General features: G+C 43.2%; 1 protein-coding gene across 3 annotated transcripts in view; it reads right to left on the bottom strand.

The window, feature by feature from the left end:
• Window positions 1–21,913, bottom strand: part of ABCC3 (ATP binding cassette subfamily C member 3) — a 46,772-nt gene extending 24,859 nt beyond the window's left edge. For all 3 annotated transcript variants that reach the window (XM_039562200.1, XM_039562201.1, XM_039562202.1), the window contains exons 1-7: window positions 21,800–21,913; window positions 9,541–9,717; window positions 8,558–8,683; window positions 7,536–7,673; window positions 5,753–5,878; window positions 4,885–4,946; window positions 3,603–3,734 (exon numbers count right to left, since the gene is read on the bottom strand). In XM_039562200.1, the coding sequence (XP_039418134.1) occupies window positions 3,603–3,734; window positions 4,885–4,946; window positions 5,753–5,878; window positions 7,536–7,673; window positions 8,558–8,683; window positions 9,541–9,717; window positions 21,800–21,829 (791 nt within the window). In that variant the 5' untranslated portion in view covers window positions 21,830–21,913. The remainder of the gene's footprint in view (window positions 1–3,602; window positions 3,735–4,884; window positions 4,947–5,752; window positions 5,879–7,535; window positions 7,674–8,557; window positions 8,684–9,540; window positions 9,718–21,799) is intronic.
• Window positions 21,914–23,553: the final 1,640 nt, after the last annotated feature.

Genomic DNA, 23,553 nt, shown 5'->3' with positions numbered 1-23,553 from the left:
CTTTAACCTTATCGATCACACAGCTGCTTCCACTGAAGCAGAATGAATCCCCTTGGGGAGACAGGCACTGCAGCAGGCACAGAGCTCTCAAAAATACAAAGTTTTGCATTCGTGGAAACTTGAAATTGAGTACAAACCACAGCACCTCCAAAGCTGGGCCATCCCCAAGATCTGGACCACAGCTGTCCAGATTCTTCCAGGACAGAAACCTTGGGTTTAGGTGCCTAAATTTTACTCAGTTGACAATTTAAGCATTTAAACCCTGTTTGTCTGCATCCATTTTGTTAACCATTCAATAATCATAGGGGTTTTTTCCAACCTTAATGAGTCCAGGATTCTAGGATTCCTTCTGTACTTTTTGCCTCGCTCCCTCTGCCAAATAGCTAACAAAAGTGACTCTTTCACATACTCTTCTAGACTGACTGATGAAAAATGGGCCCAACATGCCCAAACTGCTCTCCAGAGCTCCACGTGGGTTTCGTAGAAACGCCTTTGGGGTTTAGGTGCCTGACTTGTGTTGCCCATCAACAAAGGGTGTGCTCTGGGAAATTATTTCCTCTGTGAATTACTCTCAAACATCAGCCTGGCAACTTTTCTACCCGCAAATATCAAACTGCTGTTGTTTCCTGGGGGCTATGGGACTTGAGAACAATTTCCTGAATGTCAGACAGGAAAGCTAAGTCCAGGTGGAGCAGGGAGAAGGAAATTTGTCTGGGGCACATAAGCTTTACAAGAAAAAAACAGATGGAAAAGACACCCTAGAAACAGTGAAGACTTACCAGAAGGTATTTGAAAAATAACTTGTAAGTACTACCAAGTGAAGTTGAATTTATGATTTTTCATAAAGACTGTGCAGATTTTTTGGAGCTGGCTAGCTGCAGAGTCAAATAATTCCAACAGCCTGCGAGCATTCATTGTGATCACTGTGGCTAACAGTCCACATGTATAAACTTGTCCACATCCTTTCAGAAAAAGCCATTTGCAAATCCCAATGTCTTTGCAATAAAGCTTGAGGGCACGGGGAGAAGCTAAACCAGACAATTTATTTTTCCCCCCCAGAGAACAAAAAACAGTGCTGTCTTTGTCTTTCAGATCAAACCTGGAGAGTTTATGAGCAAAGCCTTGTTTTTCTGGCAACCAGACTGTTAAACTCATTGAAGGATTTGAAGAAACAAGACTACTTGCCCCTGACTTTGTGCTGTTAAAAATGTTTATTACACTGAGCTAACAGCAAAGCAATGGTTCTCTTGCAGCTAAGAGTCCCAGAGGGAGAAAATGCACTTTTAGTGTTTACTACACGTAGTTAGGTGAGGTCAGGTTTTCAGCAGTGTGTGGGACTGCTCACACCCAGCTTTTTACCAAAGCAAAGACCGTGTGTCTGGTTGCCATTATTAATAGCAGGGCAGGTAATAGGTACTGATTTATCTCATGGGAAAACACAGAGCTTCTCAATGGTGCTGACAAGGCCCTGCATCTTCAGTATGTCTTCATAAGGACAGTCTCTAAAATCACAAGCTAACTAAAAATGAGGGGAAATGCATTCCAGCTCTCTCTTCTCCATCCAGCACTCTTTCTCAGAAGAAACTGCACTTATCAGTAAACTGAGTAGAAACTTCAGCAATACAAGCAAAAGAAAGGAAAAATACTTCTTGTGTGCTTTGTTATCTACAGTCACATTTTAAATCCATGCTGGTCTCTCCTGTAACTCATTAGAAACAAATTAAATTTTAGCAATTATTTAACAGTAACTCACAAGACAGCTGTGAAGCAAAAAAGGTTTGGGAACAACAGAAATGTGATAATCATTACCACAAAACAAGTTTAAAGCTTTAGCTATGTCAGAGCTGCAACTGATTAAGTTTTTAAAAATAAATTACTACTATGTACACTGCAAATACTTTTCATCACACTTTCAACATGTGTACAAATTCACACAGCATTTTGAATGTCATAAAAGCTTGCTCAGAGCAGATTTAATAAGCGTTAAAAGGAAAAAAAAGTATTTACAATGGCTCACAAGCAACTACCACTAATGTTATTTGACATGAAGTAATAGAGAATACCTACTTATAACTGAAGAATAAGCAGAGCTTTTAGAGTTCTATGAAACCCAGAAATCTGGAGTACAGTGATTTGCTTTGTTTTTGCTCTTTCCCCCACCTTACAATCATTAATACAGCTGCCACAAAATTTTACCTGAGCTAAATATGACTCATAATTTATGGCTAAATTCATTGCCAACTGGCCCCAGTTTGTACGAATAGTTTCCAAAATGCAATGAATCCCCTGACAAAACTCCAGGCACGGTTTCTGGTTTCCCAGCAAAAGTTTTCCTGGACCCCAGGCACTCCTGCACGAGGGCTGTGCTCTTACTGTGAAATAGCCTGGAGGGGTAATACTTATGTCTGTGCAAAAAGACCAGAGCCCAGACAATGCACATTATTCAACACCATAAAAATAGAGACATTAAGAAAATGAAAAAAAGCCCCAAAAATAAACCTTGAAGTAGAACTAAAACACATCCACACAGAGCACTAGTGGACAGGTGCTGGTGTTAGTGCTGGAAATGTTTCAAATTTTAGCTGCAAAGTGGAACTCTCCACATCATATTTAGCCTTGCCAAGAAAATTACAACTCTCTCCTAATATTATCAAATAATAGGGTCTTTCCAATTTGGCAAGGACATGCACAGAAGAGAACAGAGGAAAGCCTCCACATGGAGAAGAAATCTCCACAATGAAAGGAAATGGAAGCACAGGCCTCCTCCTTATTGACATTTTTCATTTGAAACACCCTATTATCGCATCTATTTGCTTGGAAACATTTTGGACACAAACCAGTGGGAGAAGGAAGTAGAGCTGCACAATAGATAATTTCTTAAGATTAGATCAGGACAGAACATGCAATAAGAAGGAAATCCTCTCGAGCAGGGGTATAACTGTATGCAAGTTCTGACCCTCATCCCATTTCCATCAGACACTAGGATAATTTTGCTGCTAATTTTCCAGGCAACAGCAGTAGGGTCTCAGCAATAAAGCAGGATCTCTCTTCCCCTCCTGCCTTTCACATGTTTTGAGTTTCCTATCTTTACTACTGGGAAGTGAAGACTTGCCCATTGCTGAGAGCCTTAAGGCTAAAAATACTGCCAGGCCAAAAAACTCACAATGGAGATGATGAGGAATCCCTTTTGGTTTATGTGCCCAGAAGCTGTGCTCCAACATGCCTGGGAGGGATGCAATTATGCAGTTAGACAACTACCAGCTCAGTGGTGAAAAGTTGTTCATTTTCTACAACCCAACCAACTCAACAGCTTCTCCTCACACATCTCCAGCCCTTCTCCACATGGGAAGTGGCACCACCTGCCCACGGGGATTTTAAGCACCTAAAAAGTGTGTTGGTGGCACACAAGCCCCACAGGGCTCCTGCTTGCCTCTGCCTAGACATATTAAAATAAGAAAGTTTGACTATTGATGAGTGAAGAGCAGAAAGGTCGAAGTGGTGGGTGCATTTTTAGTTGGCTCATTTTCATGGATGAGCAACTTACGAGTGTTGAAAGGACTCAGATCAAGCTCTCGAGTTTGCAGACTTGTTCGTGTACTCACTGTTTGCACTCTGCTTTTTCTCTGTCCCACTCTTTACTCAGTTGTTGCACGATAGTTTTTGAAGTGTCATCTTCGTTCAGCGACCACAGATCTTTGTCTTCGAGAGGCCTTTTGTACCCTTGAATTGCCATGCTGCACATACGGAGAAAAACAGCCCAATTCAGTTTGGAAAACAGTACTTAAAGCATTGCCAGTAACTCTAGGACTATTAAGCTAACAAAAGCAAGAAGATACTCCACAGAAAGGGAGATGAGAGAATAATTATCACCCTTTGTTCCTTTTATTGATGTTTGCAATTAAGGAAAGGACATGACGTATTTCTGATTACATGTATTTTATTGAAAATACCACTTCAGGAAAAAAAAGGACAATAAAAACCAGCTACGAGAAGCATTTGGATGAAATTGTGGCGTTAAATGGAAACAGTGAAGCTTTAGAAGTGAAAATAATAAAGTCTATCTGGAATAACTGTCAGAGGTGAACAAAATGCAAAAATGAAGCTTACTGGAGTTAAAGGAAAATCAGATTTTTCTGAAAACTACAGTTCCTCAACTGTAAGGGGAATTTTGTCAAAGGGATACAAACATCATAGCTGCCAAGAATCTCGCTGGGGAAGCTGAACACTCTGTAAGTTTAGAAAGATCTCATCCTCTCACTAAAAAGAGGTTTACAGGGCTGTTACCAGGACAATAAAAGTTACACGGGTGGAAGAATGAAGATCTCAACCACTGTGGAAAAACTGGGTCTTAACACAACCTTTGACAGCTGTTCCACTTCTTTATCATGGAGTAGCAGGCCCAACCTCAAATTTGCATCTTTAACACACATACCTTTTGTCAGCAGCCTCGGTGGCAATCATTTGTATACATAACCCAGTTTACTTTCCCTTTTGCACAGAAAACATCCTTATAAAAAAGCATTCACTCACAAACCTCAAAGGAAACAAAATGCACCCTCAGCTGGGTGAAAGGCTGCCACAATTAATCTTGTGGAGCACAGAGCTACATCTTGGTTCGGGTTATATTCCAGCATGTGTTGAGCACAGCCAGGGCTGCACTATTTGTCCTGACACAGTCGCTGCCATACTTCACAGAGAAAAAGTTTGGGCTCTGTGTTTCTAAAAAGACAAATGCTCCAAGTGCTGACACCACTGTGGATGAAAGAGCATCCAACATCAACGACTCACAGAGGGAGAATCTCTGTACTGCTCACTCTGTGCAACACAGATCACAAGTGGGTTTTGGGTTTGTCAGCTGTCCAACAGCTTGAAGAGAGAACTCACCTTGTAAACCACCAAAACGTCAATCTTGACAGGAAGCCTGAATTTAACTCTGGACATGGATTCTATAATGAATTTATCAGAGAAAAAAAACCCAAAATAAATAAAGCAAGACATTTACCATTACTTTAATACAACAGTCTATTCTGATCAGTTTTGGCATATTATATATTACATGTACATACCTATGTCCTAATGAGACATAAATTGATTTCTTTCATTTCCCATGTCACACTGAACTCCTTTCATATCTAAAAACTGCTTCATATACTGCCTTTAAATCACAGCTATAAAGTGAAATGTCATTCTACAGTTTCTGAGATGTTCATTTTAAGACATGAACTCAACTTCTCTCTCAGCTTGGTTCAAACATAAATCCAATTATAGAGACTATTTTATGATTGGAGAAGAAATTTAACCTGTGACACCACTAATATCTTCTGTTATTAATGTTTTTCTATATCTATTCTCAACATGTATAGAACTCATTTATTAGGACAAACCTCATGGACTTTCACTAACTCAAGATGAATGTTAAGCAAGCAGACCACTATACCCTAAAAAAACCCTCTTGAAATAATTAATATTACACTTCAATGCTCATAAATGTAATTTACACTGCTGTGAAGCAGCAAGCAGGAGAGCTGCTTTCACCACACAGCTTCAAGCCATTTCTGATGGCACAGATAATGGAAAAAGACTCCACACCCCAGTATTCCTCTCCATACCCAGTGTTTTGTAAGAGGGTTACTAAGTACTGCCATGTCCATGACAATCCAAAGCTGCTTTCAATAACAAGTACTCTCAGTGGAACTCTCAAAACACCATATAGTTTGTAAAATCCAAATAAAGCAAAGAGAAAAATACTTACAGCATCTTTATTAACAGGGGAAAAAAATGGAGGCTTCTCTTTAAAAAACGACAGTATCAACTCGATGATTATCAAAGCAAAGTAGATGTAAAATGTGGTAAACCTGAACCTTTCATTTACATGGCCCTAGAGGGAAAAGAAACACTGTAAATGATTGTTTTTACTGCACTTCCAAGCTCCCCAGTACACTCTCTCTCCTTTTTCACAGTTTCTTTTGGCAATTCTTTTCTTCCTCTACAGTTGAATACTACAAAGAAGATCCTAGCAGGAATTATCTCACAAAAGTATGCTCGGACTCTGACAAGTGCCTAAGAACATGCTTATCTCCAAGCTTTTCATTAAATTATGTCAAGTTCAAAGTGCTTATACATCTTCACTGCATGCAGACACCCTCTGGAATCAGGACTACATAACATCCTTTTAAATTACCTCTGGGGGTTCTTGCAAGATCACGTCTTAAGCATAGGAATTGTCAACCCAGATCAGAGAACATCCTTTTACTTTAACATCTTATCACTGACAAGCAGTGAGTGTTAAATACCTTCAGAAGAAGCTGCAGGAAAACCACTGCATTGCATAATAAGAGTTCCATCTGCTCTGGAGATATTTCCTTTCCTAATCATGAGTCTGCAGTTTACCTAAAACTTCTTGCTGTGAGGGTATGTCCTTTATACAGCTCTTTCATGCCCTAATGTCATTCTGAACATTCTCATTGTTCACTTAAAATGTAAAAACCTTAAGTGCAAGAGAAGGAATATTTGGTTCTGGGCAGTCACAGGAGGAGAAGTGTTACCCAGACTTGTTCTAAGGCTCTGCACCCATAATTTCAAGATGATTATGTATTGAAACATTGATAGCCCAATATTTTTACTTATTAAAACTGCCTCTAAGTGGTGTTTGAAATGGTCTCACCAGATTGCAGCTATTATCTGACAAAGTTCTGCCCAGGCTCTCATTTAAGGTTTAATTCAATTGCCGCTGGAATATTTATAACAGCCTGCTACAGGAAAATCCTTGCTAACAGGATAATGCTGCTAATATTACAAAGAAGCAAGAATAAAAACAAGGAATCACCAAACAGAATCAACACTGATTTCACTGAGGAGAAGCAATCACCTTAATGTTTTCCAAGCACTCTTTTTCTCTCCCGGCCTTTGATGATCTAATCACTGGAGCAATCTGCCTTGCCCTACTTAGTGAATTTGTTTCTGGGAAAAACTTAACAAGTTTCTTACTGTGGGAGAACCTGCTATGTTTTCAAACAGCAATCATAACAGCCCAGGTTTCTTTCCCTCCAACTTTCTGTTCTCTATTCCCAGCCCCAGTGGAGTCAGAACGCTGTCCTCAGCCCATCAGGCACTGACACCAGGAAACCCATGGAGCTGCCTAACGTGGCCAAGCTGCCTAAGCAAAAAGGAACCTTACATATTAAAATGTGTCCTCTCTGATTACTACCCATCCCCATTTAAGCAGGGGGGATGAGATTTAAAAAAAGACAGGAGTCTGTTCCCATATACACAGTGTTGGTATTGCTCTCTCATGTCTATCAGATTTCCAGTATAGCTCTGGGCTAAGCAAAATCTGCTTTTTGACACTGCCTGAGAAATCCAGTTCCCTTCTAGTTACGAAAGTCTGAGTCAAGGCAACAGAACCAAACTCCTTTTTCTCTCTGGCAAAACCTGGCTTCAGATCTGACTCCAGACTCGGGTGATTCATTCTTTTCACAGAGATGTGGATGGCTACATTTCCTGTTCTCCAAGTGCTAACAAAGATGGCTTGTTACCTGTGCTGTTGTAGTCATGATCTTTGACCGGAAAGGCCCCACTGCACAGAGCACAGACAAAAACCAGAAGATAATGAGCACTCCAGAGGACTGAATTCCTCTCAGCCTTTCGTACTGGATAAGCAGTGTAGCTAAGAGCTGTAAAAGTAAATACAGGAACACATGAACACAACCCCATCCCAGTACTCCCCCTCTTTGCACCCTCAGATGGCAGCTCCTAGAGCCACCACCGACTGGAAGGATACCAGAGCAGCAGGACCTCTCTGAAATGAGCCCCATCATGACTTCACAGAGGTCAATGGCAAAACCTCCATCATCTGAGAGCAGCAAATAACTGTGAAATAATTTGTTTTGCTGTTTTCAGAGCCTTATCTTCAGAATTCAATTTTTAAGCCTTTGCACGTAGGGCTAGGAACAATTAAATATTAGCTACATTTTAAACAAATGTAGGGACTGTCATTTCTCCAATCCAGATGGACCATCATGACTCGTCTAGAAAAAAAGATTAAAAAAAAAAAAATTAACCAAGGGAATTAAAAAACTTAATGGGCAAATTTTACTGCTTTATTTTTCATACAACAGCCACAAGCCTGTTTGTCATCCTAGGCAAAGCCAACTTGTTTTGTTTAATGGAGGAACAGCCACCAGGTAATAGACACAGCTTTCCAAAGTCCGATACAGCACTGAACAATGCACAAGCCATGCTCCATCGTATCACTCTTTTGGCAAAGTCCTATTCAAATTCTCTCCAGAACTGGATCACAAGCCTGGAGAGATAGGTGAAAGCAGGCTGGAAGGCAGCATTATAAATACTTTAATTTACACAGCTGAAAATCTACTTGAGAGAGAGATTTGTGACTCTGGCCTTTTTGGTAGCAAAATTTGCTTCAGTAATACAAATACCAATAATACAGTTAAAAGAAGTCCAGATAAGGCAATGAATGCAAAGGGGCTCTTCATCCTTCATCTGTCTAAAAGAAAGTTATTCATACTGGTCATAGTGAACAGAAACAGCTACAAACCACGGTGATGCCAACGACCAGTGGAGTTACAAAATAGACTGGTGGAGGGGTTCTGTTTTGCAGGAGCTCATGGAAGGAGTAGAAGAGATCTGCCCAGCTCACACACCACAGCAGGACACCAAACAGCTGAGAGGAGGCAAACAGAAACAGCATTTGGTAAACTCCTCTCCAGGGGCGGTCAGAGAGCTAAAAAAAGCCCATTCTGATTCACAGATTCCCAGCAAAACAAAGCTGTGTAAACACAATCACAGCACTGATCAGCTGCAGTCTGATGAACTGTCCCACTGCACTCAAACCAAGCATCTCATCTCAACTGCTTTCTGAGGGATTCTGCAATCACAACCAGTAAAAAACTAACGTATTTTGCCTGGATTTTCCCCCCTACTTAGTTTTGATTGGAAACACAGGCAGCACCCAGAGTAAAGGCAGACATGCCCTGAAGCAGAAGCCTGGTATTTTTCTCCAGGAATAACCTGAGTTATTTAATGGCCTATGGAAAGGGACTTCTTTGCTTTTCTTAGACCCAGCCACTTACAGACCTGAGGGGCTGCTGACACCAGGAACCTTTTAAGCACAAGGTGCAGATGAAATCACGTTGCTATTGCATGGGGAGAGAAGCTTGAAAAAACCCTTCTCAAGCTTACTTTCACAAAGAGGTAAAATTCCCACTAGATCTACCTTAAGGTCTTTGGTTTGCAGCTTTCAGTGGTTTAAACCTTAAGTAAGGCTGAAGCAGTGCAGTTTTGGCTCACAAAGGGGGATTGCTCATGGCAGAGCAATCAATTCTTCTCTCTACCCAGAAAGGTGGGCTCCCAGGATGGATTTCCTCCCTCAGATATCTGTATGCACACTGTTTGTTCCTATGAGCAAGCTCTTCAATACGATAAATCGGAGGGAAATTTGTTTAAACCCTACTTCCTTGGATGCTGAGCTAATAAAAATGAACTCTACATGGCCCATGGGGCTCTGCAAAGAGCTCTCACCGTCTTGAACCTGCTCAGCACGGACAGCACGATGTACCCTCGTTTGTTGCGCTTCAGGTAGAGAAGGTAAAAGGGTAAAGCACTCCACAGGTAAATGCTGGGGATCCACGCCAGGATGGTGTTCTGGAAACATGGTGTTAGGTCTGGGTTATCCGTGTGTATTGTAAGGTTTGAATCCTGGAAGGGGGACGAGACACATTCATTAACAGAGAGGCAGAAGTGCTGCCAACTGGAACATCTGCTTGAATGAAGTTGTATTCAGATCCTGATGGAGTTAGCACAAGGCCTGAGTAAGAGCTTTCCCAAAATACTTACCCCAAGCACTTGTGGTTAATCTGCTATAGTGAAAGGGCTAAGTACAGCTGTAAATACTGGGCAAAACCTAAAAGAAAAAGATTTGTGCCCTCCTGTATTTCAGAGCTGGACATGCATTCTGTAGCAGACAAACCCCTTGTGTTTCTGCCTTTGCTGAGGCTTAGTTACAGGTACTGATAACACCATGTTCCTCAGGCATTCCCAGCCTGGAGTGCCTCTGCTAAACGAAGCTCCTGAGGAAAAATCCTCCACTTGAGAACTCATCCAGCAAGAATGTCCAGCACTGAAGAAAATGATCAGATTTAGACCAACCTTATGCTGACCTGGGAAAATCCCCTCCACTTATGACTAACACTTTGTCCTTCTTACTTATATGCTTCCAACTTTAATTACTTCCCTATTGTAAACCAAGGCAAAAGAAATGTACTGAACATGCAGGCAGGAATCAGATTTTCTTGGAAACATTTCAAGGAATGCTTTCCTGCTGTAACCCTGGACACCACAAACCACATATGCACTTGTACCTAAAGATTTCAATGCACCCATGCAAACACAGTTCCACAAGCTCAGACTAAAACAGAACTTTCAGTACGGTAAAGGGGAACTTGGTTTTAATCAAACCTCCTGGAAATTCACAACTTGGATTTTACCATCTGATGCGTCATCTTAAGTGTGGTAGATAAAAACTTGCGGGGAATGTAAAATGACTTTGTTGTACTGTCATTAACAAGATGATGATAAAACTAAGATACCCCTGGTTCAAATATACTTTATCTCTAGATAAAGAACAATTTACTTAATTATTTTTGGGTCTGAGCTCTCAGCAGAAGGGTTTCAGTTACATTGAGCCACTTCTCATCCCTACTAAGTGACAGACTACTCTGAAAATCAATTCCTCAAAGTATTTCCAGTCCTTCTTGTGTTTACCAACACAAAAGAGACTGAATGTTGATTTTAGGAGAACTGAAGAGCCACAATCTGCAGAGAATCTTTCCATTTCAGTGATGATCCATCAGAAGACACGTGCATCACTGAACCTGTCCACAAACACAGGAACGAGCTCGTTAAGTGTAACGAGGCTACAAAGCCTTAGCTGGGTGCAGGACGGTTTGGCTGAACTGTGACACATTTGTCACTCGGTGCTTCAGCTTTGGCAGCGGTGCAGGTTGGCACAAATCCACCAGCTCCACATCGGAACTGCGCCCTTTGCGCAGCTGGTGCCTCTCTAGCCAAGAAATGGCTTTTTTTGGAGGCACTCAGGCACCCAGCATGGGCCAGCAGAATAAAAACAGCCCCAATTACCTCAACAGGTCTGTCCAGACCTCGGGCAAGCGTCAGCCACAAATCAACAACACAGGGGCAATTACACAGCAATTCAAACACAAGATCAAAACCAAACCAAACTCCAGCCCCACATTTCTTCGAGCAAGCAGGTCTCTGGCACCAGAATGGATGATAACATTCAAAGAGCACCCATTTTTTGGCTCATCATCAAAAGATTTCAGCATCTCTAACATAATAAGCTCCTCTAGCAGCTACCCTGCCTGGGGCAGGAGATGTCCTGTAGAAGTTTGAAGCTCCTTAGTTCCCAAGTAGGAGCTTATCTACTCTCATTTATTCAACAAAATACTAATTTCCTCTTTAAATTACATGTGGTTTAGCAATGTCTTGAGCATGTTTGCAATTGTGTTCCTTTTGCTTGTTGGAAAAAATCCTGAAAAAGGAAAGCAGAAGAAGAATAGCAATAACTGAAGCATAGAATAAAACAAAGACTCTGTTTAAGGGAAAAGTTATTGAGGGGAACCCCCCCACCTCCAGTTTTTAATTTAAACCTTTCCTATAAGACCAAAATGTCCAGGAATAGCTTTCTGTCTGACAGCAACCTAGAAACTGCCCCAGAAGTCCATTCACTTCTGAACTGAACACAAGCTGCCTATTGTATCCAAGACACAGACTGCAGGGCTGCCAAGCCATTGGAAGGTTTTCATTTACTCTTATTTAAACAAGGCAAAGGGTTTTCATTTCTGAACGTAAAAATGCAGCTGGCCAGAAAACAAAAATTCTGTCCTAAAAAAAAAAAAGTAAGATTTTGAGATTCAGTAGAATTATCCATGAGAATAAAAGTGGAACCTTTCCAAAATTATGTGAAACTACAGGAAGCAGCACCCACGTGATGGCCAACAAGAGCCTACTACTTCCATGGCACATGGGAACAGGGATGTGGGCTGAAGGAGAAACCTATGGCCAAGGTAACAGGACTGACTACTGGCTTCTTGGTGATGTTTTTCCAGGTCCAATACCAATCTGGAAGAGATAAATAAGCTTTCCTGGAAGAGATGTTTCTATAAGGATCTGCTTCTGCTCTGAGAGCAGACTGTTCCCATCCTGAATAGAAGAGGGGTCCCTGTTAGAAGACAGAGTGCCCAAAACACTTAAGTAGTTGAATTCCATACAAATAACTTGCTCTCCCTGAGGCCAGGCTGGAGTGCATTAATGTTGCTATGTGTCCTGGGATAGAGTTCTTAAGTATTTATTTTTCTAAATACACTTCTATTTATTTTCTCCCTAGTAGCTGATACAGTGCTCTGTCTCTCTTTTTTGTTGTCTCTCTTTGCATGACAATTATATTACTATTATTATAATTATATTTTATTTCAATTATTAAACTGTTCTTGTCTCAACCCATGGAATTTACCTTTTTTCCACATCTTCTCCCATCCCAGCAGGGAAGTGGAAGGGATTAGTGAGCAGCTGCTGGCTTGGGTTAAACCATATATGATGGTATGTGCCATGCAGCAGGGACTCTACAATGCATTATTATTATTACTTTTCAATCAGGGAGTCTGCAAGTTGGGTTTCTTACCAAGCAGAATCAGTCTTCACGGAGCTGGAAGTTCCACTTTATGGCTTTATAAATCACCACACTGACAGTGTGTATTCCAACATCCACTCCAACCCTAAACAACTCATTTGGAGCCAGAATATGACACAAAGGCTCAATACAATCTCTCCTGACCAAGCCAACTTTGTTACCTGTTGCTACATACCCTTCAGTGCAGCAGTAAAGTTACAGAACTCCACCCTGGAGAACAAATACAAGAAGCAACAGCTGGAGGGACACATCAGCTCTTGGCCTCCTGTCTTTAAGGCTCCTGCTTCAATCTGGCTTTGCCTTTCTGAACTCTGTCCTGAGAAACGGAGCAAATTGAAATGTTTCTTGAGTCCTGTTCTGGTTGAGGATGAAAATACCCACCTTGGACTGTCTGGGTATAAAGATTTTCTTTGGACTTGCTGCTGAAAGAGACCTAACACACCGATGTTGGGGAGCACCCCTGTTCCTTGGCTTGTGGCTCTGTGCTCTCCTGAGAGCTACTCACCTTCCCCTGGACATCACAGCTCTGCCCTTCAGTCACAGCCCCCTGAAAACGCTCTGCAGGCAGCTCTGTGACCCAGGGCTGTGGTGACCCATCAACAGGCATCTCACAAGGGGAAGCACTCAGCAGCAAATGTTGGGAAACACAACTTTCTCCACAAAACTCATCCCAGAGAAACCACAAGAGCCAGCATGCCCATCCCAGCCAGCATTGCTGCCACCCCACTTACCCACAAGCAAGTGTTGAGGACAATAAGCTGTGACCTATTACTAATCCAGACTCCTCCGTGCTCTGTGGCTTCTCCTGACTGCCAAATGCAGCAGCATTCCCTTGGATGCAGGATCCTTGGATGCTGGAGGCTCTGCTGATGAGATGGAGCACTGCAGAAATCACCAGCCCGCTATACTGAACTCCCTGGGCACACGATTTACTTAATCCTCTAGTACTAAAATACAATGCAAACAGCCATGGGAAGAGATTAGAAATGCTTGTTACAGCTTCACAGCAGACAAGGGGTCTCTTGGAGTCTAAAACTTACAAGTTAGTGGGGCTTTCTACTGATCAGTTAAGGGTATCATTGACAGGGGCCCTAGCCACAGCTTTCACTCACACCCATCACGCCAGTCTGTCTTTGGATGAACACAATTCTTGCATTAAGGGCCATCTGGACAGCAGGACTTGCATTTAAATGACCAGGTTTAAATACATGATCTTCACTTAAGGGAAGGTATTCAACAGGGGAAGCTCTGAGCAGCATTAAACCTGCTCTAACACTTAGTACTTTCTATTATGTTCTCCCCTCTGGAAAAGAATGTTGCTATTGAAAAAGCCATCCTTAAAACTGATAATGCCTTTAAAAGAAATAGAAGTTCAGTGCCACGTATCTTGGGCTTCCTGCACATCATCCATTACAGCATTTAAAGAACAAACAGAAAGCCTAAACCTAGGCTGCAAAACAGGGACAGGGAAATTCCTGTCTGTCTGTTTCCCAAAATCCCCAGATGACATTATGGAGCCTGCTGAAAAAGACCAGCTGGAGTTTTGGTCTTGAGTTTAAGCCTAAATCAACTCCTACTCCACTACAGAAGCTTAAAATAAGGGTGCCTCACACTGGCTTTACCCAGCAGTAAAAATAATTGCTGATGCTGCAGTAATGTTCCTCAAACAGCAACAGAGAGCATCCCAACCCTAGAACAGACTTACAGCATCTCTGCAGTGTCAAGCAGTTCTCTCCCTTAAAAGGATAACATTAATACACGCTTCTCTCTGAATTTCTACAGCTGCAGAAGAATGGTGAAAAGCACAGGAAACACAAACCCAACCTTTATCTGCTGGAAGGTGAAGGCCATTGGGCTGACGTCATTCACACCCTACCCAAGGCTAACACACACCCTATCAGTGATTCCGTGTCAGTTATCACTGGTTTGCATGTTATGTAAGATTAACAGTTACACTGGAAAGCTGGCCAGGAAGGCACACATCCAGTATGGAAGATAGGGAAGTGAATCAACATGGTACATAAACATGGCAATGGTTTTCTCATGTAGAACAAATTGCTAGTGGGAATGGAAATGCAAAGCAGACTTTTCCTGCCCTTCTTTAGCCCTTAGGTCTGGTCAATACCCTGCCAGGGAGTTTCACTTGCACAGCCTGGGAAAAAAAAATAAATAAAAGGAAAAAAGTCTAAAGGAAAGGAAAGAAATAAAAAGAATCTTTCTCTTGGCTCTACCACACTGCCTCCTCCCAGGAATGAGAGTGGCTCTGAACTGCAACACTAAAAACTACCGAGGCTCAGTCTTAGCTACAGCACAGGCTTTACCTCAGCCTCTCCATGTCTCACCTCCCATTTCTACTTGTTGTCCATCTCCTCTGCTTGGTCCCTGTCAATAAACTCTTTGGGAGCAACTCTAATTGTCCTTTTAGAGCATAAATACCAGCAAGCACAGCTCCAGGCCTCCAGAAGAGCACCAGTTTCAAACGGGTTTTCAGAGCACCATCACCCATTTACATTTCCAAAAGAACAGTGTCACCCTTACAGAAAGAGCTGGATGCTTCATTAATCCCCAGTGGCTGCTGCACCACTCAATTCTTCCTCATGTTTACAGAGCAACCTTTCCCCCACCTGGAAAGGGCAAGCAGAAACAACATTCTTCACTGCAGCAACACTGCTCAGAAAGAAGGCGGGGTTAAGGGACATAAGCATCTAGAGTTCTGCATGAACCACACAGTAAATAACCAGAAATGGTGTTTTTCTGTTTTACAAAGCACACTGCACCAGTTCTCTACATAAGTGAAGGACACTGGGCAGGATGCTGAACTTTCTTTCCCAGCAGTAAAAGGATCTTTAGTGGCTTATTTTATGGGATGAAATAGGTGTGGCACAAGACCAGAGCCTATTGAATTATTTTATGATCGTGGAGTAACTTGTCAGAGGTTTTTGCTCGAGCTGAAGTTTCATGATACAAATGCTACCAACCATGCCTTGCACTTGAGAACTGCAACTAGATATCAGTACTAGACAGTAATTTCCTTTTTTATTCTCCTCTTAGGTTTTGAGTTTTAAGATGAAAAGTTCAGAGCTTCTTTGCTGTCAGATACAAAAATAAGACAGGATGAAAAAAAGGCAGATTCATATCCCCACAGCCACAGGAGCCCAGGTAATGGAGCTTTCAGAAAAGCACCTGTAGCCTCAGGGAGATAGTGAAGGAGACCACACACTATATATGGATCTAAGACAACATACACCTAAAGTAAAAGTAAAATCCATCTACTTCAGTTGTTTCAGTTATGCTCAGTCCTCTTGCTTGGACAGAGGGACATTTTTGACTTGTGGAGGAGAGGGCATGGTGCAAACATACAAGTAAAAATGCTCAAGAATCAAAAGCAGGATTGACAAGAAAATAAAACAGGATTGTTCCTACACAAGGAAGTTCCCAACTGTCTTGTAAAATTGACCAAAGCTATGCACTGTTGGGGAGAAAACTTCCTGTTAATGGCATCACTGAAGGCTTTTCCTATGGTCTTGTGCAAGCACCAATAAAAGAGTGGGGTGCCCTGTTGCAGACCAGTGTGATAATGGCTGTGGGGGGGAATTTCCTTGATTTAAGCCATCCCATCTCCTTTCAGTTAAAGGAATTGGGTTAATTCAAGGATCATCACAAATGTAACTCAATTAAAGAGATAGGAACAGCTCAAACGGCTGCGAATGAGACAGTCCCACTGTAGCTCCATTTTAAGCCAGCCCATCCAGTTGGGCTGCTGTATACTAAAAATAAAAAGGACTGTCACAAAAAAATTGCCATCAGTCCTGCTCTGAGAGCAGTTGGAGGATATTCTGGAATAAAAATCATTCTAATGGGAGGAAGAGGAGAGAATTTTTCTTTTAATCGCACAAATGTCAAACGCATTATCAGAAAGCTTCAGAAAGAAAAAAGACATTATTATTTCTGAAACAACTCCCATGAAACAGTTTCTCTTCTCCATCTCCTTTATTCTGTTCTAATTCAGGGCTTTATGACACTGGCACATGACATTCCTGTAAATGACCTAAATTTTACTGCATTGACTTCACCACTCACACTGCCACAAGATTAGCACAGGGACAAGGTGCCAGCTCACACACGCCCAGCATGGAATCAGGGCTGTTGGTTGTACAAAAGCATGGGCACGTTCCTGGGAATATCTCTGGCTGCTGGCCATTCTGCTCTCCTCCAGCTCAGCCAAGGAACTTGCAACTGGATAATGGCCCATCACAGCCACGGTGGGATCAGGAGACAAATCGAGCATGAGCTTACTGGGAAAAATCAAAGATCTCATTTAATAGGTTTTTCAAAAGAATTTTTTTAAAATTAAATTTTAAACACTAATAGTCTCCTTATTTTAATACATTACAAATTTGCACATGTTGAAAGGATTATCTCTCCCATGACACAGCAATTTGCCTACCAGGTAGGTGAAGCCCATCTCAAAACGCTTTATATTCCTAAGCACAGCGATTAAATTTTAGCTTCATTTTAAGGAACTTCTCATGTGACTTGGATTTAGTTCCAGTATAATTTCTTTTCAGGAGGCAAACTTTATAGCATTCCAAAGTCCCAGACACCACAGCTACCAGCTGTGTCACACAAGCTAAAATGGCCCAGGGAGGAACAGTTGTGTTGAAAGCTGAAGAGTTTCATTAATGGACACCATCACTAAAGGACTCACTTCCTACTAGCAGCTTTCACTGGTATCAAGTTTTGCTCACAGCTCTCAAATCCAGACTTTGTCTTTCCCAAAGACTGTCAAATCCAGGCTATTTGACTATACAGTCTTGCCATTTACACACAGATGAATGGTATCAGACCCTGGCTAATACTCCAAATCCAATGCTAAGTATTTATATTTATACTGCTCCTGACATTGAGGATCTGTGGCCCAAATCCATCAGCAACAGCTTCCATTCAATTCATGTCAAGAATCTGAAAATCTTGGAGAATTTGAGCTTGAGTACTTAATTGCTTTTAAGTTCAGGATGTTGCCAACCCACCTACCCTTTGAGAGCACATAACTTCACAGATTTGATGTCTGAAGGGACTGTTACAGTCACCTAGTTTGATCTCCCATGTAATATGAGAAAGAACAGAGGTACCTGATGCAGTTATTTGTGAAGAGATTTATAGGAGTGGGACTCAGCTGAAGTTGGACACAGTTAACAAAGATTATGTGGAGATCTGCATCATGTTTAAATATCTAGAAACACTGAACATTCTGTGTTTAGCACAGGGTGGCAGAAGGGGAAGCTAAAATATAAACAACAGCCAGTCTGGACCATACCACCCCACTGCAGGATCCTTCCTTGGCAGTGATCTCCTACCACCTTCTGCTTCACTCATCCTCTGCTGGCACTGATTTAGCTGAAAATAATGGAATTGTTAAAATTGAATGTTTTATTATTAAACCACATAAGTTGTGGAGGGGTTTAAATAGACTTTGTACACATGCTACAAGCGGTACACTATTCGTCATCTTCCTTGGAAGAAGTATTTCTGCCTTACTACAGCTATCCTGAGTCACTTCAACTACAAGAAATTTAAGCATGATACAGCAAAAGAGGAAGTTATGCAGAGGGGAAACTTGTGGCACTTTGAACCAGCAGAGCAGGAGAATGCATTTCCAGAGAGCAGCGTGACTTTTAGTCCAAATCTACCAAAATTTGACAGAATGACTCAAGGTGAAGGAATACCCATAAACCTAAAGGTTAAAGGGGTGCTTTGTACGGGACTATCACCAAGCCAAGACTGAGGTATTGTTTACTCTTGAGAGTTGCTGCAACTTCCTGCTGGATTACTCAAGAGCCTCTGGATGAAGAAGGAGCCAGCACTCCACGTGGGATGGGGAAAAAACAAGACCTCTATCAGGATACCAAGACACAGGGCGGGCAAGGAAACCGAGCTGTCAGCTGAGCAGGATCGAAAGGAACTGAGAAATTGTGTCCTCCCCTTTGAAATGTTCTATCACTTGTTCTCTCATTCCCCATTTATGCTGTTAAAAAAACCACACTACCCAAAACACAAGCTGCTGGTTAAGCCCAGTGCCTGTCTGCAGACCAAGGCATTTATTTGCCCCTCATCCCAACATTACCCAACAGCAGTGCTGAGCACCCAGTGTTTTAATCTCACAGCAGCCCCTGAGCCATTTCTTACTCAGAGAGGTTGAGCTGCAGAAAGACAAGGTCTCTCTCCACTGGAACAGAATTTGGTTTTTCCCAAGTTTGTGCTCTTTAATCACTAGGCTGAAACACTTGTGCAGCAAACATTCCCCAGGAGATCACTTTGCTCTGGACTCAGAGGCCACTCACGTTTTACTACAGTGGAGAACACAAGCAACAAAAAAGTGATAATTCACCAGTATCTGCTTCTCTAAACAGAGACTGTGGGCCACGTTAATTGGCACACCTATTTAGCACTCTTACTATCACACAGCAAATATGTGACACAATAAATAGGAGGTCATTATGGGCACTGGTGAAGAACACACCTAAGGCCTGCCTTGTGTGGGTCTGTGCTGTCACATTCATCTCCTCCCCAAAGGCATTCAGCACTGCTAGGAGATATTAACAGCTGAAGAAGACAGTACGATTCCAAGTGTTCAGATGAAGAGATTGTTCATACTGCGTTATGAAAACATAATATTCTGGTTGTTCCTCTTTTATGTATAAATAACCTACATTTGCATTGGCAATTTGCTGATTCCACGCTCAACAGGTAAAGCAGTAGCTGGAAGCCAAAAGCTTTTACAGATTTCTAATGGGATCTACAGTGTTCCCTTTCATTTCTTATTTCTGAAATGGGTTGAACGGGAAATTATTTTGCCTCTTCAAAAAAACCACAAAAAACGCAACCAGCAAAATTTCCAGCAAATTTCCCCACCCTGAATCAGAGTGAGGAGTTGAAACCTTAAAACTTTTGATAAGTCAAAAAAATCCAAGATAAATAAATTATCTGTTAAAGTTTATATATTTCAAGATAAACATTTTCATGAGCTAATTCTGAACTATTTTGGTTTTTTTCTGATTCCCTTTTAACAGAAGAGTATTGTAGTTGATTTAAACTCCAAAACAAAGAGCTGTTTAAATTGGACAGTATGTTTCCTTTCACTCTAAACAGTTTTAAAACTGACACCAATATGACGTTCAGCTTCTAAAAATATCTAGATTTTCTTTGACAAAAAATGGGGAGTCTAAGTTCATCAGCTAATGAAAAAGTGAACATTAATATTGGTTCACATTTGATCGAGTTCTTGTTCTGAACTGCAAAGCTGGATGTCATTCATTAGTTTGGTGCACAGGCTGGGAACTGCCTTTCACCTGGTTCTTCCTTCTTCAAATGCAGCAAGAGAAACCCCAACTTCTGTGGGAAGATTTCGAACAGAAGCATCTACCTACATTTTCTTATGGAACAACACATTTGCAGAGAAAATAATTTCAAGGTGACTGTCATCTACCTGGTCATCACTTAAAATATCCCATAAAATCAGTGCACCGAGTACACTCCTGCTAACAAAAAATACTGCCAAAAATAGGGTGATCACTGAGTTCAACCTGCTGGTCATGGAGTCACAGTGTTACATTTCACAGAGTTGTTGAGTACCATTATTTAAAACAATTAAACAGATGGAAAGTTTTTTCTGACCCTAAGCAACCGTGGAAGAAAGAAAACAGGTCCACAGAGAGCAGACACCACAGAGAGCAGCACGCTGGTGCTGGAGTATAACACTACAGCATAAAGTACATAATGATGCACTTACTTCATACTTCAAACCAGGAAAACCGTCTGGATATTTACATTAACGTATCAATAAACTGCTACAAGAGTTGTTGCACTACCAGCCTTCCTTGAGAAGCTAAGACCTGCTTCTGGAGGCAGCCAATAGACCAGGGCCCGATGTCGATCTGTTCGTGCTTGCTCCTGTCCTACAAGTGTTTATGGTAGAAATAATACACAAAAATACTTGTTTGAGCAAGCTTATCTTCCAGCTGCTGTGGCAGAGAGAGTGCAGAGTGCTTGGAAATGAAATACAAACAAAGAAATGTAACCAAGGGGCTTGGGAGCCAAACTCCTCTTTTAAATAGTAATATTGGGAGAGATATTGAAAGATAATTGGTTATCTGAGGATGGAACTCAGCATAAAGTGCTCGGTGCCAACTGCTTGTGCTGTCCTGTAGCAGCTTTCCAGCAGTGATGCAACTTCAGACATTCCTTTTCATCCCGGCTCCTCATTTGAAAAAAAATCCCCTTTGAGCTAAAGCAGCGTAAAAGAAAGTGACACACAAAAACTGAGTCATTGGGGGGGGCAGTTCCAGATTCACCATACGTGCTCACATCCCCATGGCTTCGCATGGTCTGAGTGCCTGCCTACCCAGCAGAGAGGCAGACAGCACGCTGTACCTTGGGGGAACCCAGCAGCAGCACTTACACACTCTCACCATCGGAGCAGACCGCGGCAGCAATTTCCAAACTTTTGTGCTTACAAACCCAGTGCCCGGTGCGATCAGCCTTCCCAAAGGGCTGAGGGCTCCAAGTCCTAACAGAAGTCACCGCAATCCTTGCGGCTGGGGACTACCCCCGGCTGCCACGAACCCATCCCTCTTTTAGCAGTAACAAAGCACTGAACGGGGAACACTGTGCCAGCCATGGGAGTGACTCCGAAGAGCAGAACACGCGCTAAAACAGAAAGGAACGGCCTCGGGTTCATCAGTGTGAGGTCCAGAGGCGGACTGTGCTGGGAGAGCTGCATCCCCCGCGGGATGCTCTGTGGGGGCGGTCTTGGCTCTGGTGTGGAGATGCTGAAGGGCGAAGAGAGCGGCCCTTCTGCTGCTCTGCCCGAGCGGAGGCACCGCACCGCCGGCTCTGGGACGGCCCCGCGACCGAGGGACGGTGCCGCCCAGCCCCTCGGCAGCCGCAGGACCGGGCTGCCCGTGCCCGCTCCGGCCCGGCCCGGCCCGGCCGACACACGGGAAGCCCCGGGCGGAGCGGGCACGGCGCTGCCCCGGCCCCTCCGCGAGGCGGGACGGGGAGGGAGAAGCTTACCCAGAAGCGGGACCCGCAGAAAGCCTCCATGGCGGCGGCAGGGGCGCAGAGCTGCGGCCGGCGCACCCCGGGCACCGAGCGGGGGTAGGAGCCGGTTCCTTCCCCGCTGGGCGGGCCGGGGCGGGGGCGGCGGGGCCGGCGCGCCCCGTCCCACCCTCCCCGCAGGCGGCGGGAGGAGCCCGCACCGCCCCTGCCCACGCCCCTCGGGCCGGGGGAGCCCGACAGACGGGCCAAGGTCTGCCCTGGGCGGTGGCGGGGGCTCGCTCTGAGGCGGGGCTGGCTTTCATCTGCTCCTGAGCCCGGCACCTCACGCCGTGGGTGACATTCCGGGCCCCCTGCTCGTGGGGGGCTTTGGTGGTACCCACGCATCAAGAAGAAGCTGTGGAAACCCCCATCCCTGGAAGTGTTCAAGGCGAGGTTGGACGGGGCCCTGAGCAGCTTGATCTATTGAGTGAAATCTCTGCCCGTGGCAGAGGGTTGGAGTGACATGATTCTAAGGTCCTTCCCAAGCAAAATCATTCTGTGATTCAAGTGAAGGTTGTGCTGAGGAGTGCACAGAGCTGGGCTGCCTGCTGGCTTTGGGCTTAACGTGTCCATCCATCCAGACCACTCAGGATAATGTTAACATCATGGAGAGGCTCCTTGTCTCCCCTTCAAAGTGCTGTGGAGTGTGATTTCCCCAGCAGGACTTAAGTGGGCATCATATCGCTTCTCCATCCACCTACAGCCTCTTTCTTGATTGCTTCTGCTGTAGACATGTGATTAAACCCATGGCATAGATCCATTTTCGAAAGCCTTCAGTCAATATTTTTTTGTGATTATATGTAACTAATAGGTTTCATAGTGTAGCACGTTGGACACAATCTGGATTTCACCTCCCCGTGATGCAGAAGCACTGTTTGCTTTCCTCTTTATTAGGACTTCTATAGTATTACTGACCTTCCTACACCTGCTGTTCGTTCACCCACTTGCTGCAGCATCTGGTTCAATTAACATTATCTCACGCAAAGTAACCCTGCTGCCACAAATCAGTACTTTAGGGGTCTGAGTTTCTTTCCTTCCTGTAACATGAGGAGCCCTCAGTTAGAAGGGTGTGGTCAAAAATGTTCACCAGAACAAAAAGGAGTAGAGTAGAATCATAAATCAGAGAATCACAGAAACATAAATCAGAGAATCAGAGAATCACAGAATGGTTTGAGTTGGAAGGGAACTTAAAGCTCATCTAGTTCCAACCCTCTGCCGTGGGCAGGGATGCCACCCACCTGATCAGGTTGCTTAGGTCTCCTGGTCTTGAACACTTCCAGGGATGGGGCATACACAGCTTCTCTGGGCAACCTGTTCCAGTGCCTCAGGGAAGAGCAGTGCTGCTGTGTCCCAAAAATACGTAATCCCTAACAAAAGTATTCTGCTTTTACGGGGACAGTTTCCCACCCAAAGTACTATCAGAGAAAGCCACGAGTACTGCTGAGAATTTACCTCAGACATTTACTATAACCTGGCTAAAGGTGTGCTGTTCTCATTAGTGCGGGAAGATAAGCTCTTGCCCAAGATAAGGTTCTCGGGTGATTGCCTACAAGATCTGAAATGTCAGACTGAGCCAGGCTAATCAACACAATCACGTTGCAACCCTCTGGAGGAAACACCAGAGAAGCCCTTGCCAACTGGTGGAGGAGATCTTCTAAGGACACAGTGGGTTGGCATTGCAAGTCTTACAATAAAACTTTTGTTCAGTGGAAATTGCACTGCAATAAAAG

This window comes from Corvus cornix, chromosome 18 (assembly GCF_000738735.6).
Source record: "Corvus cornix cornix isolate S_Up_H32 chromosome 18, ASM73873v5, whole genome shotgun sequence".
NCBI lineage: Eukaryota > Metazoa > Chordata > Aves > Passeriformes > Corvidae > Corvus > Corvus cornix.
Note: the sequence above shows the minus strand (reverse complement) of the source record. Positions and strands in the feature narration are given on the sequence as shown.